The following is an 18,418-nucleotide window of genomic DNA, read 5'->3' as shown; positions in this document are numbered from 1 at the left end:
GTCATTTCAGACTTTTATCTTTTTGGAATGAAAAGATTTGTCTTGGTTGGAACTGTGGGTAATTTCAAGGAGGCCTAGCAAAATGTTTCAGGCAAAGGACAGGTGGCAGCAGAGTAGCCTTCTCTGCTCCTAGGTTTGCCTGGAAGAGCAGGTTTCTTCTCTTCTTCCTAGATGGTAGGTATGTGCCTCTTGGTCCTATTCCCTTCCTTTATAGAGGAAAAGGTTTTCAGCCTTAAGATGCCAACAGTTTTTATTTTTTGGTACTGGAGATCCGTATGTATGTATGTATATATGTATGTATGTATGTATGTATGTATGTATGTATGTATTGGTACTGGGGATGGAACCCAAGGGCATTCTGCCTCTGAGCTATACCCCTAGACCTATTTTTTATGCTTTATTTGGAAACAGGGTCTCACAAAGTTGTGGAGGGACTCATTAAGTAGCTGAGGCTGGCTTCAAACTGCGATCCTTCTGCCTCAGCTTCGCAAGTATTGGGATTACGAGTGGGCGCCACAACGCCCTGCCCGCCCCCTTTTATATTTTGAAACAAGGTCTCACTAAGTTGTGGAGGCTGGCCTTGAACTTGTGATCTTCCTGATCTAATCTCTCAAGTACTGAAATTACAGGCATGCATCATCACACCCAGCAGTTTCTGCCACTTCATTATCTGGTGCTCTGACTGGGAACAGGAGTCTCAAAGGGGCCCAATCATGTGGGGGGAGGGAAGCCACAGGCTGCAAATAAATGGGTAAAGAGAGGTCCTTGGGTCAGGAACCCGATTAATGGTCCAAACTGGTGTCATCCAGGTTAATGTAAGGTATGGGATGTCACTAATCAATGCCACTTTCATGTTTATCAGAGAAAACCCAACACTGTTAGCCAGGCATAGTGGCATGCTCCTGTAGTCCCAGCTGCTTGGATCACGTGAGCCCAGGAGTTTGAGGCTATACTGGTCTACATGGTGAGACCCAATAATAAATCATGAACCAACCCCCTACAAAATTCTGGAATTATTTACTTATTTGTTGGTACTGGGGATTAACTAAGAGGTATTCTACTTCTGAGCTACACCCATAGCCTTTTTAATTTTTTCTTTTGAAACAGGGCCACACTAAATTGCTTAGGTTGTCCTCAAAACTGCGATCTGTTTCAGCTTCCCAAGTATGGGATTACAGGTGTATGCCACCATGCCCAGCTAAAACTCTGGACTTTAATGATGATAATGGATAGCTAAATGTGAAGTCAAAAATGGAAGTTTTTGACTACATAGAAGTAAAACCAGCTATTAAGTTTACTATTTATGTCTCATTACCAAGAGACAAATTATAGGAAATTATGTCAGATTGACATGAACATTTCCATTTTTTTTTCGGGTCTGAGGATGGAACCCAGAGGCATTTGACCTCGGAGCTACACCCCCTGTCCAATTTTTTATTATTTTGAAACAGGGTCTGAGTTGCGGAGGGCCTCACTAAGTAGGTGAGGCTGTCTGCGAACTGCATTCCTCTGGTCTCAGCCTCCCGAATGCTGGGATCACAAGCCTGCCCCACCATGCCCGGATCCATTTTTTTTTTTTTTTTTTTTTTTGGTAGTACTGGGGATGGAACCTAGGGGCAGTCTACCTCCAAGTTACACCCCAGCCCTATTTTTTATTCTTTATTTTGAAACAGTTGCAGAGCGCTCTGCAAACCATGGTCCTACTGTCTCAGCCTCCCAAATGCTGAAATTACAAGTGTGTACCACCATGCCTGGCTGAACAGTTGCTTCTAACAGAAAACTCTGCCTTGCCTTCAACTTCTGTAGTATATGGATAAAACAGAGGGTGTACAGTCAGATTCCAAAGACCCAGTTCCCTTGCTTATTAATACTGTATTGCTATGCCGGGTGTGGTGGCACACACTCTAAATCCAGTACTTTGGGAGGTTGATATAGGAGGATCACAGGTTCATGGCCAGCCTCAACAATTTAATGAGACCCTGTTTCAGGGTCTCATAATTATAAATAATAAAAATAATAAAATAGGGCTGGGGATGTAGCTCAGAGGCAGAATGCCTCTGGACTCAATCTCCAGTAAAACACACACACACACACTCTTCCTCTCTGTGCCTGACTCAATCTCCAGTAAAACACACACACACACACACACACACACACACACACTCTCTCTCTCTCTCTCTCTCTCTCTCTCTCTCTCTCTCTCTCTCTCTCTTCCTCTCTGTGCCTGTTTCTTCAGCTGCAAGATACGTGCCTCATTTATCTACAGGGCTGATGTTAGAATCAAGAGACATCAGTGGAAATGCTTAGAAGACTGCCAAGTGCGGCACATCATCCCGGAGCGCTGGCTGGCTGTGAGACCTGGGCACTGGCTGCCATCTGACCCTCACTCTCCTTTTTTTTCATGCAAACTTCCCCAGAACAGCTCTTCCTAAGCATGTAATAGATTTACCCTATAGTGAACCTTAAGAGAACATGTAGAAAGTAATATATAGGCAATTCCTGTCTACTGCTGAAAAAGCTACTGTTCCATCTTGCTCGAGAACCCTTCTCAGCAAGCCCTGGAGGAAGGGAAGATAGTGATAGGCCTTATTTTCTCTAAGTAGCGTATACATTTTACCAAAAAGAGGTTTTAGAGTTGTTTTGTGTGTGTGTGTGTGTGTGTGTGTGTGGTACCAGGGATTGAACCCAGAGGCATTTTACCTCTGAGCTATACTCCCTGTCCTTTTTTGTTTGCTTTGAAACAGGGTCTAACTAGGTTGTCGAAAGTCTAAGTTGCTGAGGCTGGTCTTGAACCTATAATCTTCCTGTGTCTCATCTCAAGTATTGGAATTACAGGTGTGTGCCACTATTTCCAGCTTGGACTTTTCTTTTTATATAGCTCTGATTGGGTTTAGTGGGATACAGCATAATGCTTTTTTTTTTTTTTTTTGCAGTACTGGAGATAGAACCCAGGGGCATTCTACCTTTGAGCTACACCCCCAGCCCTATTTTTTTCTTTATTTTGAAACAGGGTCTCACTAAGTTGCAAAGGGCCTAAGTGGCTAAGGCTGGCCACAAACCCAGATCCTCCTGTCTCAGCCTCCAAAATGCTGGGATCACAAGCATGCACCACCGCACTCGGCTTGCTTTTTTTTTTTTTTTTTTTTTTTTAATGGTACTGGGGATTGAACCCAGGGGCATTCTTCCTCTGAGCTACAACCCCTAACCAATTTTATATTTGGAAACAGGGTCTCACTAGGTAGTTGTTGAGACTGGCCTTGAACATGCAATCCTCCTGTCTCAGCCTCCCACGTACTGAGATCACAGGCACGAACCACCATGGTGCTTCTAAAAGCATCTTGGCTTTGGAACCTAGCAGACTTGGGTCTGAATCTGGATGTAGCCGCTTAGCTGTGCAGCCTTGCTCTGAGCTTCAACTTCCTCCTCTATACTAGGGGTATTAGATATCTTGCAGTCATTTTGAAAGGATTATAATTAATGCCTTCCACCGATGGGCAAAGTGCATAGGAGATGACAGGTGAGCCACAGGGTCCATCTTCCAGCCCAAGGCCTGTAAGAGGAGTTGTTGATGAGACATAATGACCAGCAGCAGGTGCAGAGAGGGAGGTGCCACCTTCAAAACACAGTGGGGTCCTGTTCTTGGCAGGACTCAAGAAGTGGCTGAGTGATCAGTGTGAACCCTGGAAGCATTCCCATCAGCCTCAAAGTCTCTTAATTTTTAAGGTCATACAAAGACATGGCTGACTTAGAGACATTCTACAGTAAGCTCAAATGAAAAGAGTAAAGATTGGTCTGTGGTGCAGTTATACAAATGAAACAGTGATTGCTTCTAAACTGTCACTGAAGTTCTACCCTGAAGGTCTACTGCAGTCCAGGTATTTTTGTATTTCCCTTGGTAACCAAGATACTGACTCTAAGGAGGACTATGAGGAAGCAACTGCCTTCATCCATGGACGTGGTTTGGTTAAACAGTATTTATGTGGAAAGGGGGAGTGGTTTGTGGGCTCTGATTTGCTTTAGAGACAAAAATAGGTTCCAAGATTTATTCTGCCTGAGCCAGTCTCCATCTTCACTGAGCTCAGACTTTACCAACTGAATGAGGTCACCACCTCCCGTCAGGTAATATGTGCTAAACATTTCGAACTCCTGAGATTAAGGCCAATTGCTACTGGGATTATATTTATTTATAATTAAGCAACTCTAAGCAGGTCAGGCATAAGTTATTACTGAGAAGAACGGCAAAGGCCAAGGCAAAATTTGCATATAATATAATAATAAATGGTTCTCCTAATAGTGCAGTGTGCACAGATGCTGGGTTCCCTTGAGGGAGAACACAAAACAGAAGAAGACTGCTTTGGAACACTGCCCTTTGGGGTCAATCTCCAGTACCACTCCCCCCCACCCCACAATAATTTGACTTATCCCTATTCCAAATCCCTCAGACTTTGAAAGAATGAGGACACCAATTTGGAGCTCTTTTTTGGATTTGCTACAGGACTGAGTCCACCTCAATGGAGGATTTCTGTGTCTAAAATGGTTTTGCTCACAGTTTTTTTTTTTAATTTTTATTTTTTACAGGTGCTGCAGCATTAAAAAAAAACAAGAAAATTTATTTTTTATTTTTGCTAGCATTGGACATGTCTAGAAGAGGTAAAAAAAAAAAGAATCTACAGAATTAGGTGTCTAAAAGTAGGGGGAAAATATTTAAAAATTCCTCATTTGGACAGGTCCTGAGTTTAAATCACATTCATCTAAGGAATGTTTAGGTCAGAAATGTGCAACTACAGATTCTCTCCTGGGACTTAACTGGTGAAAATTTCCAGGCACTGTATGACTGACAGGATTCATGGCATTCACTTGGCTAATTCTGGCATGTATCCTACTTGGCTCATGAAAAGTTTATAATTATCTCTTAAACTCAAACCTCCTGGTTGTCTGAAACCAACTGTCTTAATCTGATTCCCAGTACTTTTTTTTTTTTTAACAAATAAAAATGTCCTCTGCACGATGACACACGTAAGTATTTGTGGCCTGTGGAGAGATACACAGAAACCAAGTCTGGATGTGAATTAGCAGTTCAGTGGCAACTGTGAATCTGAGTGGCCGTCTGAGCTGTAAAGAAGTCCTTGGTTGGCTCTGCTCTGGCTGTGCCCCAGGGGGAGCATCCGGCAACATCAACCTGAAGAGGGTGTGAACCCTAGCAGCTGCTCGATGGGTTTAAATCGCCACTCATCAGCCTCCAGCTCTTCTACCAAACCAGCTAGTTTTTCCATCCGAGCAACTTGCTGATCTGTAAAGAGTCAAGACAGAATATAACATAACAGTACATCTCGAGACCCATGAGACCGTCACCAATCACCAACATGACTGGTTTAGAAACAATTTCTAAATATTTTTCCCCCTCAATACTAGTCATAGGGTCTTATTCTATGTTGGTCAGAAGACTTCAATCTTAATAAAAAGAAAATAACATTCCCAGTCATTCTCCATTCATTGTCATTGCTCTGTGTGTGTGTTTATTGGAGATTAAATCCTGGGGCATTCTACCTCTGAGCTATACCCCAGCCTGATTTTTTTATTCTTTATTTTGAAACAGAATCTCATTAAGTTGCAGAGGGCCTCACAAGAAGCTAAGACTGGCTGCAAACCTGTGATCCTTTTTCGGTAGGGTGGTGGGCATACTAGGTGTCGGGGCCCACTCGGCAGGACCGAGGTGGCACCCAGGCTTGTTGCCAGCGTGGACTTAAGATGGCGCCTGGGCTTGCAGCCAAGTCACGAGGCTCACGAGGCTGGCGGTGCCCTGAGCCTGCGCAGTGAGCCCTATCAGGCGCCTTACGGATGATTAGTGACGCAGCGCCTCGTGCTACCACCTGCCCGCCCAGGAGAAGGTTAAAAAGCGCGCATGCCCTAGCGGGCGAGAGCTAAGAGGGTTGGTGGAGTGATGGGGGAAAGATGGAGAAGATCTACGGGAACTGTATAAGAACCTGGGGTAATAAAACTGCTTGAGGAAGATCGTGTAAGAGTCGTCACTGCGCACGACAAGTGGTGGCCCGTACGGGGAACTTCGCTTTGAAAAAAAAAAAAAAAAAAAACTTAGAAAATGAAGAAAGAAACTAAGATAGAAAATGAAGGCGCCTAATGTGTAAATAGTAATAAAGGATAGGTCAGAAGATTAGTTCCTAACGTAAGAGTTATAAAAATATACAATGGGTCAAAAAATAAGTTTTTTGTTTTTTGCATATATGTTAGAAGATATGCTCTGTGTTAAGTTTCCTAAGGAAGAAACTGCTGCTCGGTACCGTAGAGATGAGTTGTTTTCTTTAAGATCTTTGGGGAATTATTTCTACTTTCCCTCTTCCTTTACCTTGGTTAATGATAGTTTAGGTTGTTTTATTGATACCTGTTTTCTGACTTTCTGCTATGCTTCTATGCACCCTTGGAGACTTTGGAATTTCTGCTCTTATTGCTGTAATTGTGGCCTCTGTGGCCGTGGCAGTTATTGCAGCCACTATGAATGCTCTATCCTCACATGTGACTGTTGCCATGGCTCAGCAAGCTCAATTATCTGGAATATATGTATAACGTATGTGCAGTATCAGAATTTCTCCCATGCAGGCAATTTGTTTCGTCAATTAAGCAAGACGCTTCTAGGAACTTGGAGCCGTGAATTTGAACACACCATGATTGAGCTACGAGCATCCATCGCTGCAATTAATTCTACCCGCGTGGAAGTCGCCACAGTACAACAATGAATGGACTTAATACACGGAACATTGGGTTTTTTTAAAAGACTGGGGTGGCATGGCGTTCTGGGCATTCTTGCTGGTGGTAGCATGATGTTTCATGTTTGGATATATCAGGCGAACTCGACAACGCACACTGCAACAACAGCGCATATTGGTGCAAGCTCTGGCAGCCCTAGAAGCTGGCTCATCTCCCCATGTATGGCTCAGTATGCTGGATCGGTAGTCAGTGACGGGTAAGATCGTCCCCGGGACCTTTCAACCTAAGACAGGGAAACAATCATGCTATTGTTCTCCCAATGACGGGTAAGAATGGTCCTTGAGGGTCGGCAACTTAAGACAGGCACGATCCTGAGCCTTATTTTAATAAAACAAAAAGGGAGATATGTCGGGGCCCACTCGGCAGGACCGAGGTGGCACCCAGGCTTGTTGCCAGCGTGGACTTAAGATGGCGCCTGGGCTTGCAGCCAAGTCACGAGGCTCACGAGGCTGGCGGTGCCCTGAGCCTGCGCAGTGAGCCCTATCAGGCGCCTTACGGATGATTAGTGACGCAGCGCCTCGTGCTACCACCTGCCCGCCCAGGAGAAGGTTAAAAAGCGCGCATGCCCTAGCGGGCGAGAGCTAAGAGGGTTGGTGGAGTGATGGGGGAAAGATGGAGAAGATCTACGGGAACTGTATAAGAACCTGGGGTAATAAAACTGCTTGAGGAAGATCGTGTAAGAGTCGTCACTGCGCACGACAACTAGGTATTCTTTCTCTTATAGGTTATTCTATCAAGGGTTATAAGGTCCTCTATCTCCCCTTTTCAACCACATTACACAGCCTTGGCGACCAAGTTTGTTTCTTCCTTTACTTCTTTTTTTGTTGGTAACACTAGGGACTGCATGCAGAGCATTATCTCTCTGAGCTATACCCCAACCCGTTTTTAATTTACTTTTTAAAGAAAGGTCTCACTAAATTGCTGAGGGCCTTGCTAAGTTGCTGAGGCTGGCCTCAAACTTGTGACCCTTCTATCTTAGCCTCCTGTGTATTGGGATTACAGGCATGCACCACACTGCCTGGCTGACCAAGTTTCTTTTCCTTTTTTTTTTTTTTTTTTTGCAGTATTGGGGATGGGACCCAGGGGGCATTTTACCTCTGAGCTACATCCCCAGCCCTATTTTTTATTCTTTATTTTGAAACAGGGTCTCACTGAGTTGTAAAGGGCCTCACTAAGTAGCTGAGGCTGTCTGCGAACCGCGATCCTCCTGTCTCAGCTTCCCAAATGCTGGGATTACAAGCGTGCGCCACCACACTCAGCTGACCAAGTTTCTTATGAAGGGTAACTTCTATATTCTTTTTTCTTTGCATTTGAAAAGTTTCTCATAATATTAAAAATCATTTTTAAACACAATTAGCATAGGGATATGGGTGTAGCTCAGTGGTATAGGTTTGCTTGCCTAACATGCGAAGAAGCCCTGGCTTTCACTCCCAGCACTGCAAAAAAACCCCAAAACAAAGCCAAAGGAAAACTCCAAGGGCTGGTGATGTAGCTCAGTGGTAGAGCCCTTGCCTAGCTTGTGTGAGACCCTGGGTTCAGTCTTTGAGGCCACCCTCCACAACTTAGTGAGACCTGCTTTCAAAATAAAAAAAGAGTTGGGGGTGTAGTGTAGAGGTAGCATGTCCCTGGGTTCAATCCCTAGCACCAAAAATAAATAAACAGATAAAATAAATAAAAAAGATGGTAAGTGCCTTTTGGGGTTCTTCTTCTTTTGGCAGCACTGGGTAGAACCCAAGACCTTACACATGATAGGCAAGCACTCCGTCCTACCTTTGCCTTATTCTTTTTTGTTTCTGGCGATTGAACTTAGGGGCAATTATACCTCAGATCTACCTAGAACCCTTCCTACGTTGTATATTTTATCTATTTATTTTTGTGGTACTGGGGATTTAAACCAGGGGCATTCCATCTGAGTTATACCCCTAGCCCTAATTTTTTGTTTGAAACAGGGTCTCACTAAGTTGTGGAAGGCCTAAGTTGCTGAGGCTGGTCACAAACCTGCAATTGTTCTGTCTCAGCCTACCAAGTACTGGGATTATAGGTGTGAGCCACCACACCCAGCCCTGCTCTATTCTTAAGGGGGTAAAAAAAAGCACTCCATGCCATGTGCCACAGCTACTCGATTCCAGGGTGAGGGGCAACCACAGCTTTCTCTCCTACATAATGCTTTCCACAAAGAATGGGGTGGTGGGAGAACACAGTTCCCTGATGTATGATGAAGCTCGGGAGGCATGATGGGACAGAAATCACACCACCAGAGTATGCGTCCAGAGAGACTCAAGGCATTAATTACACAAACACTCAAAGGTGACCCTGGTTACTGGAGGAGGACAAGAATGAGGGCAGGTTTCTGAGAGGAGAGGAAAAGGCAACACACAGGAGCAGGAAGCATCAACTCCCCTGAGAAAGCATCCCTCTGACTTCAACTTTAAGCCCCAGTGTGGACTTTCTGTTTGGATTAAGATTTTGGAAGGATCTTTATTTTATTTTTTGTGGTACCAGGGATGTGACCTAAGGGCATTCTACCCCAACTACACCCCCAACCCAATTTTATTTTTTATTTTGAAACAGGGTCTAAGTTGTGGACGGCCTCACAAAGTTGCTGAGGATGGCTAGGAACCTGTGATCTTCCTATCTCAGTCTCCCAAGTATTGGGGTGTCAGGTGTGTGTCATCATGCCCAGCGCACACTGACCTTTCAGAATCCATCTCCCTCACTTCCCATAACTTTATTTTCATGATCAAGTACACCACACTCATGTGCTTACCATGTTTCACCTGTTTAAGCGTGGATGCCACTTGATAACTGAAAACGGATTCACAGAGGAATCTCTCAGAGCCATCTACAAACCAAAGAGGAAAAGATTTTAGTGTGCTCTAAGGGTTTTATGGCTTCTGATAAACCAAGTAAATCTGTCCTTTTCTTCTCTGCTTTTACGTTTGAGGTCTAGTTTTCAGTGTTAACAAAAAGGATTTCTGTTTCATTTAGAATGAACACTGCTCTGTTACAAAAGCTTCTTCTTCTATACCTAGAATATTAAAATACTCCCTCTACTTGTTTAAGAGTTTAAAAATAGTGTTTAAGAAAACAAAAACAAGAAACCTCAGTCTGAGGTCCTGGTCAACATTTTCTCCCTCCCAATTTGACGGTTTCTTAATGTTTTCTTCTGTACATCAGGCAAACACTAGCAGTCGACACATTTGGCTCTGTGGCACCCAGGCTATCAAAATACAAAGGTATGCCAAAATTCCAAATCATTTTCATTTTAAAAAACAAATATGAAGGAACAATAATTGATTTTTTTATATACCAAATTACATCATTATGACCATCACAAAACACTGCTGGGAATTTTCATTCTGTAAACACAAATTGTAACCTTGATTTTCCAACTGAACCAAAACACTGCAATTTAGATGACGTTAAGAGTATGGTGCAAGTTCAGAATCTAACACCACGCTGGTGCCAAGAACTGCCAACAAGGAGGTGTCTAACTCGGTCGTCACTGTACTCAGAAGATGATTGTGAAACATAAGTTCATGTTATTCCTTGTCAGGCAAAGGCTGATACAGCAAAACATACCCCCAAAGAAATATAACTCATGTAGGAAAATTTGATTTTTTTTAAGGGCAACAGAAACCATTTGGGGCATATAACTTATTGCAAAAAACTCTAACACAAATGGAGAGAGGGGACACTGTTGTTGGTTTTCAAGGCTGTAATTCATACCAGTACTACGAGATGTCACACATTCACCCATCAATCACGGCTTGGTGTGGGGGCCAGGTAGTAAATGGCAGGGAGAGAGCACTAACACATTCTGGCCTCATGCTGAGTTCACACAAGGCAAACCTTTTCAGAGGTCAGGGCAATCAGTAAGAAAAACCACTGTATCCAATGGCTTGAATACACAACCAAGAGGGCTGCCTTTCAACATTGCCTTCAAATTGATATATTAAAAAAAGAAGAAAAAAAGGAAAGAAATGCATAGAAAAGAAAAAAGGGAAATAAATAAAAGTATACAGAATGTAAAGAATTACATTCTGTAAATTCAAGCCTTTTGCCGGGCTTGTAATCCCCGCGCTTGGGAGGCTGAGACAGGAGGATGGTATAGGTTTGAAGCCAGCCTCAGCTACTTAGTGAGGCTCGCAGCAACTTAATGAGACCCTTTTTCCAATAAAATAAATAGGTCTGGGAGTATAGCCCGGAGGTAGAAAGCCTTTGGGTTCCATTCCCAGTACCACAAAAATAAATAAATAAATGAGTAAAAATTCAAGCCTTTCCCCCTACGTTTTGTATATTATGTAGAAAACAATCCTTTCCCCTCTATTCATTCTCATTTCTCTGGCTGAAATATAAGTCATTTGTGGGCAGATTATATAAATTTCTTGATTTGAATTAACTAAATATTATACTGACTGTCCAGGAGGTGTTTAGATTTGTGAATATGCACCGGGGAATCCACACATGTGAACAGGTGCTATAGCACCGGGCTATGCTCAAGTCCCAGACCATCCAGGTTAAAGGTCACTGAGTTTAAGATAAGCACCATTGGCAGTACATAACTGTATATATATTCTACTACGGGAAGAGGGACTGCTCTGAACACTTGACACCAATGATGCAATTTATTTACTTTTAAAATAATTTTTTTTTTTTTTTTTTTTTTTTTTTTGCTATTTGCTTGTTTGTAGTACTGGGGATTGGACCTAGGGGTGCTCTACCACAGAGCTATACCCTAGTTCTTTTATTTTTTAGTTTTTGAGACAGGGTTTCACTACATTTCCCACACTGGCCTCAAACTTGTGATCCTCCTGTCTCAGCCTCCTGGATAGCTGGAATTAAACACATATGCCACTGCACCCAGCCGATAATGCAGTTTATTATAGCTTTTTTGTGTGAATGATATGCTGGCATTCATTATTCTGTTCCTATCATTGCTTTAAGAGTTCGATTATAACTTGAGTCTTATTTTAGAAAGAGCAAGCACAGAGAAGTAGCATTTGCCTCCCAGGTGGTTTGATTCTGAATTTTAGGAACTCACACAAGGCAGGGGAATTACCACGTGCAAGTATCAAGCCCACAAATGTATGGAAGTGCTTGGAAGTGCTGCTTCCACTTAAACATAGGTGCTTCAGAGTAAACGCTCAAGTTATGACATCTGCATATTTCTCTTGGTAATGAACTTCAAAGAGAAAAGATATAAGCTCATCTTTCAAAAAAGTACATGCATATCACTCTGCCACTCTATATGCCTATGGGACACTTTTTTTCCCCTGATTTGTATTAACCACAAAGTCCATTGCTTCTTCGCCACATCCTATTAGAGGTACTGTCTGTACCAATCTAAAGCCTGGAATTTCTCCAGAGAGGAGTCAGCCTGAGGCAATCTGTCTTCCATTTAGAAATTGTAATCAAACCTTTTGTAACACACCAACTAGCAATATATCAGCTTTCTTCTTAAGGGACAAGCAAAGGTTATAAATAGTGAAAAATTCAGTAAATTGCCAAATACCACTGCTAACTCCAAAAAATACAATGGTAACAAATTCATTTAAAAGAATATTATCTTACAGCAGGAAATTAGACAATGCCACTTCAGTGGCCTACAATGTCACTAAAATACAGCCACTTCTGGGCTGGAAGGCAGTCTCTAATTGGCTCACTGGTAGCTGGGTGAGGACAATCTTAGCCAAGGGCAGAAGAATGCTAAAAACTGCTATATATTGCTTATGTGGGTATCTGTTATCAGAAAGTGCACCAAAGTTAATTGACAATGTAGCTACAGATTATTTGGGTTTACTATCCTAGACTCAAGAGGATGTAACATCAAGTTGAACCTGTTAAGATTATAAATAGCATCCACGCTCTGCACGGTGGTGCATGCCTATAATCCCAGTACTTGAGAGGCTGAGACAGGAGGACTGGAGGCTTGAGGCCTTTGTGTGGTAACTCAGCAGAACCCTGTTTTCAAAATAAAAGGCACCGGAGGTGTAGCTCACAGGTAGAAGCCCCTGGGTTCAATCTCCAATAAACACACACACTCGCATCCAACCTTCATTTCTAACTGCTTTTGTTCTTTACTCTCAACAGGCAACCCTTCCTCTTCTACTAAACTATAAAGAAAATGGTTCCAGGCATGTGCATTATACATGGCAGAGAATGCTTTCAAACCTATCATCCTTATTAACTTACATTTAGGAGTACTATATTGGAGGATGTGCATAGGTTATATACAAAATACTATGCCATTTTATTTAAGAAACTTGAGCATCTGCTGGTTTCAGAGCCAAGTGGGTAAAGGGTATGGGGCGAGAGTGGGGAGGTGGTGTAGTGGTGGTTTTGGTCCTGGAACCAATCCCTGGTGCACACCAAGGGCTGACTGTACTCTTCAATTTACTACTCTTGATTTAGCCAAGATAGTTCAGGGGTTGCCATCTCTGTTATTTTTCATATCTTGTCTTTATTATATAAGCAGCTTTAATGTCACTGGTGAAACTTTAAAGCTAAAAAGCAGAATCATAACTGTGCCACTGTATATAAATTCATTGTACAAGAGAACCTCACATTCCTCCATAAAGCAGTAAAAACAAAGTTACAACTTGTTAGAACATCAACATTTAGACTATTCTCAAAAACCCTTCTTAACCAGGTGTGGTGGCACTGGCTTGTAATCCCAGTAACTGGGAAGCTGAGAAAAGAGGATCACAGGTTTGCAGCCAGCCTCAGTTACTTGGTGAGGCCTTCTGCAATTTAGTGAGACCCTGTTTCAAAATAAAGAATGCAGCTGGGTGTGGTGGCACACACTCTTAATCCTAGCATTTGGGAGGCTGAGACAGGAGGACCATGGTTCGAAGATAGCCTCAACTTCTACTTAATGAGGCCCTTTGCAACTCAGTGAAACCCTGCTTCAAAAAATAAAGAATAAATAATAGGACTGGGGGCGTAGCTTGAAGGCAGAATGCCCCTGGGTTCTATCCCTAGTACTACATACACAAAATTAATACATACACACACACACACACACACACACACACACACACACACACACACTAAAGAATGAAGCCGGGAGTGGTAGCACACTTGTAATCCCAGCATTTGGGAGGCTGACAGTAGGATCGCAGTTCGCAGGTGGCCTCAGCTACTTAGTGAGGCTCTTTGCAACTCAGGGAGACCCTGTTTCAAAATAAAGAATAAAAAATAGGCTGGGGTGTAGGTTGAAGGTAGAATGCCCTAGGTTCCATCCTCAGCACTGAAAAAAAAAAAAAGAAAAAGAAAGAAAAGAAAAAAGAGAGTGAAATAGGGTTTAGGGGTGTGGCAGCTCAGAGGTAGAATGTCCCTGGGTTCAATCCCTAGTACTGCAAAAAAAAAAAAAAAAAAAAAAAGCCTTTCTTTATCCACATTTCCATACAATCTGGTGCATCCTGACAAAGAATGTGAATAGCTTTGAGACTATAGAAGAATTTCCTCTTTTAGGTAGAATTTAAATGACTGTAATTTTAGAGTGCTATTGTTTAGCATCAATTTCTCTTCTGCTGGTACAAAACTCATCAAGTAACTTAAGTGTCTTCAACTTTTGATATTTTTGTGGGAAACTTCCTTAATACCACATTTTGGCTGCATATAACTAAAATCATAATGCTTTTACTGCCAGATATTAATACATATGGCACCAATTGTTTTGTGCCACGCAAGTCTCAGTGATACTTGAGTTTTTTTTTTCTAATACTGGGGATAGAGTGTCAGGCAAATACTATACCACTAAGCTACATCCCCAGCCATTTTCATTTTGAGACAGTCTTACTAAGTTGCCCAGGCTGGCCTTAAATTGTGATCTTCTTGCCTCAGCCTCTCAAGTGGCAGGGATCACAGGCCTGCACCACTGTACCTGGCTCCTAACTGGAGCACTCTGTTAACACAGAAGAGGAAAATGAAAAGGCAAGGAGTATGCACCTCAGAGGCGTCACTGCCTGTGTGCACTACTGGCCACCGACCTCACTGCTGATCACAACCCGAAAGAACTACAGAGAGCCTTACGGTCCTAGAGTCTTCCTTTGTTTTCCTGCCACAAATCATTCTTCTGTTTGCCCTGGCTTGCTGGGGATTAACTCAGTGGTAGAGTGCTTGCCTAATATACACATGGCCTGGCTTCAATCCTTAGCTCCACAAAAAGGAGAAAAAGAGAAGAAAGATCAATCATAGTGTTTGGCTTGGTTTAACCTAAAACTCTGCATTTTTTAAAATCACACCTGATATAAATGAATAAATAGCACCCCCAAAAAGCCAGTATCTCACTATGGTTTGTACCTTTCTTAGAGACATTCCAGTTAGTTTTAAAAAAATATATTTATGCAAATATGAAAGATCTAGAGCAAAAGATCAATACATAATTAAGCACAAATATGCTTGATGCAAGCGGATTTTGAATTCTTTTTCTTGTGTGTGGTACTGGTGATTGAACTCAGGATTCTACCTCCGAGCTACACCTCCAGTCCTATTTTATTCTTTATTTAGAAACATGGTCTAAGTTGGAGAGGGCCTCACTAAGTTGCCGAAGCTGGCTTCAAACCTGCTATCCTCCTGTCTCATCCTTCCAAGTACTGAGATTACAAGCATGCACCTCCATGCCTGGCTGATTTTGAATCCTTAGTAGGTTCTCTGCCAATGTTTTTCGAAATATGGCGACACTATCACATTCATGGAAAGGCCTGGATGTTGGTCAAAAATGAAGATTCTTGTGCTAGACTAGTTCTGAGTCCCTAAGATGGGCCCAGCAATATGCACGTTAAACAAGTTCCTCAGGTAAAAATTTTTTCCTTTTTCTTGTGATATTGGAGGTTGAACCCACAGCAATTCTACCTCTGAGTTATATCCCCAGTCCTTTTTATTTTGAAATAAGGTCTCACCAACCTATGGCGTGCTCCCTTAAACCCGGGACCCTCCTGTCTTAGCCTACTAAGTAGTAGGATTACAGGTGTGCATCATACCTGGCTCCTCAGGTGAGTTTTAAGGCTGAGCATATAGCTTAGTGGTAGAATACTTGCTTGGCATGACTGAGGCCCTGGATTCAATCCCTAGTACTGAAGAAAAAAAAAAGTAGTGCAGTGCATAGATCCCCAAGCTTACTGACTTACTGCTCCCTTTTCAGGACAACAAAAAAATTACTCAGCAATCCTAGGGCAATTCCACTGCCCCTTTTTTATTCAACAGCCTCTAATTATACCGGCACTAACCCCCTGGATTGGTCCAGTGTTCCCCTGGGGGCGATATCATTAACTTTAGAAATCTGTTGTTTAGCCAGGCATGGTGGCGCATGCTTGTAATCCCTGTGCTTGGGAGGCAGAGACAGGAGGATCATGCAGGTTCGAAGCCAGCTGGGCTGGCTTTAAGAGACCCTGTTTCCAAATAAAAATATAAAATAGGTCTGGGAGTGTAGCCCAGAGGTAGAAGGGCTTCCAGGAACCCCAGTACCACCAAAAAAAAAAAAAAAAAAAAAAAAAAAGAAAAATCTGTTGTTCAGTTCCTAAAGTGACCCGAATCTCATGAATTCCAGTTAGCAATGCTGGTTCATGCTTTTCTGCCTAGACCCTCATCTTGGCAAGTCATTCGGCAAATGTGGGCTAAGTAAGATGGTGAATGGATACAAGCAAATATGTTGTCTCTAGTGCTAGAAAAAGCACTGTAGCACTGTCCCGCAGTGGGGCAGGAGAGTCCTCTTCACGTAGGGTGTTTGTTATTCTATCTTATAACCTCTCTAGTGGGGTTAATCTATCTGAAGATTAATTACACTAGAAAAAAATACATCAGACCTTTTAACCACGGGGAGGTGGACAAGTGTCAGAATAAAGCAAACTGGAGCTGGAGATCCAGAGAACTCCTGGCTCCAGTGCTGACTAGCCTTTACCATGGTCATGTTACTTAACTTTTCTAGATCTGAAGAACTCTAGATGACCTCCCTGATTTCCAAAATCCTTTTCAGCTCCAAAATTTTGTTTCTGGAGCAAGATTTGTGTTACTACTCCTCTGAGATGCAGAGAAGAGGTAAAATGTGGGGCTGAAGCCAGGGCAAAATCATCTCTGACTCACTTATCAGCTTCTTTACAATTAATAGCCACTGCAGGCTTGAACTCAATTATTCAGCAAAACAGCAGCATGCGATCACCTTCTAACATCTCTCCGGCTCCTTTGGGGTAGGTGAAAAGGGCTTTCCGTGGTGGGGCAAGGTCTGAGACACTGAAACCAGACGCAGTGACAGAGCTTCCACTGACCCCACCAGCTGAGGAAGAGGATGAAGAGGCAGCCATTTCCTCTAGTAGAATTTTCTCATCACTACAGAGAAAGAAAAACAGCAATTGTCAAGTTTCTGGACACAAAACTGACAACATTTCACTCTAGGTGCTCTAAGTGCCAACACACAGCTTTGTAAAGAGTAGCTCTCCTTTTTTTTTCTACCCTCTCTACTCCCACAATCTTTATTGAAGCCTCAGGCCAAAATGTCACTTAGATTTTGAAGTGAAAATATGTTTAAGAATAGTTTGTCTTCTTAGGATAGTATTTCTTACCAATAGCAAACTGTTTATGTCGTTTGGGACTGACTGTGGGTGATTTATGAGTTATGAAGGGGTGATATGGCAGTGCCAAGCCAGAAATGTGACCAAGGAAATAAATTATGAGGATGAAACAATCATGCTCCATAGGACAGTTTGTCTTGGACGCATCCTAACTAAGCCACACCAAGAAATTCACTCATAAAATTTTCCAAATACGATTCCAGAATAACACTGTGTTCTGTTCCCAAGGAAGGGAAATTGGTTAGGAAATACACATTGGCACTTTCATTGTAATTTTTTTTAACCTTTTAATCCAAATGTAATACCCAAAAGTGTCACTTGGTGGCATCCCAAAACTGGAACAAAACAACTCTGGAAATGATCTCAGAAATTATGGCCCCTTATGAACAGAGCAGCTGCATGTTTCATCCTATGTCATATCAGAAAATGCAAATGGACTTGGGCCTGGTGGGGTACCCCTGAGGCTGAGGCAAAAAAAATTGCAAGTTTGAGGCCAGTCTGGGCAATTTAGTGAGACCTTGTCTCAAAATAAAATAAAAGGGAAGGAGTACGCTAAGTGGTAGTGTTGGCCTAGCAAGTGGGAAGCCCTGGGCTCAATCCCTAGTACTACAAGCAGAGAACCTGTACTGAATACCTAACTTCTTATGAAAGTTCAAACCAAGAACACTGTCACACGCCTGGCCTGTAATCCTCTTTTAGAGGCTGAGACAGGAGGATTGCAGGTTCAAGGCCAACCTAAGCAATTCAGGAGACTCTTTCTCTCTTTCTTTCTTTCTTTCTTTCTTTCTTTCTTTCTTTCTTTCTTCTCTCCCTCCCTCCCTCCCTCCTTCCTTCCTTCCTTCCTTTCTTTCGGGTCTGGGGATGGAACCCAGAGGCATTTGACCCCCGAGCTACACCCCCTGCCCTATTTTTTATTCTTTATTTTGAAACAGGGTCTCATTGAGTTGCAAAGAGCCTCACTAAGCTGAGGCTGGCTGTGAACTGCGATCCTCCTCTCAGCCTCCCAAATGCTGGGATTATAAGCATGTGCCACCATGCCCCAGCTTTTCTTTTCTTTTTGTACT

The 18,418-nt window shown here is 42.6% G+C and overlaps 1 protein-coding gene across 2 annotated transcripts; it reads right to left on the bottom strand.

Moving 5' to 3' along the window:
* Window positions 1–5,174: 5,174 nt before the first annotated feature.
* On the bottom strand, window positions 5,175–17,093 carry ANAPC16 (anaphase promoting complex subunit 16; the record flags this gene model as incomplete). Of its 2 annotated transcripts, XM_080693997.1 has the most annotated exons (3): window positions 5,175–5,290; window positions 9,551–9,625; window positions 16,946–17,093. In XM_080693997.1, 3 exons carry the CDS (start codon window positions 17,085–17,087, stop codon window positions 5,175–5,177), a joined length of 333 nt encoding a protein of 110 aa, XP_080550123.1. The 2 variants fall into 2 exon arrangements, with proteins under 2 accessions (XP_080550123.1, XP_080550122.1); XM_080693996.1 differs by lacking the exon at window positions 9,551–9,625 and having other exon boundaries at window positions 16,946–17,087.
* Window positions 17,094–18,418: the final 1,325 nt, after the last annotated feature.

The sequence above is a fragment of the Muscardinus avellanarius genome (assembly GCF_963383645.1).
Source record: "Muscardinus avellanarius genome assembly, chromosome: 4".
In the NCBI taxonomy this organism is placed as follows: domain Eukaryota; kingdom Metazoa; phylum Chordata; class Mammalia; order Rodentia; family Gliridae; genus Muscardinus; species Muscardinus avellanarius.
The sequence above is the reverse complement of the archived record's forward strand: the minus strand, read 5'-3'. Positions and strand labels throughout refer to the sequence as shown.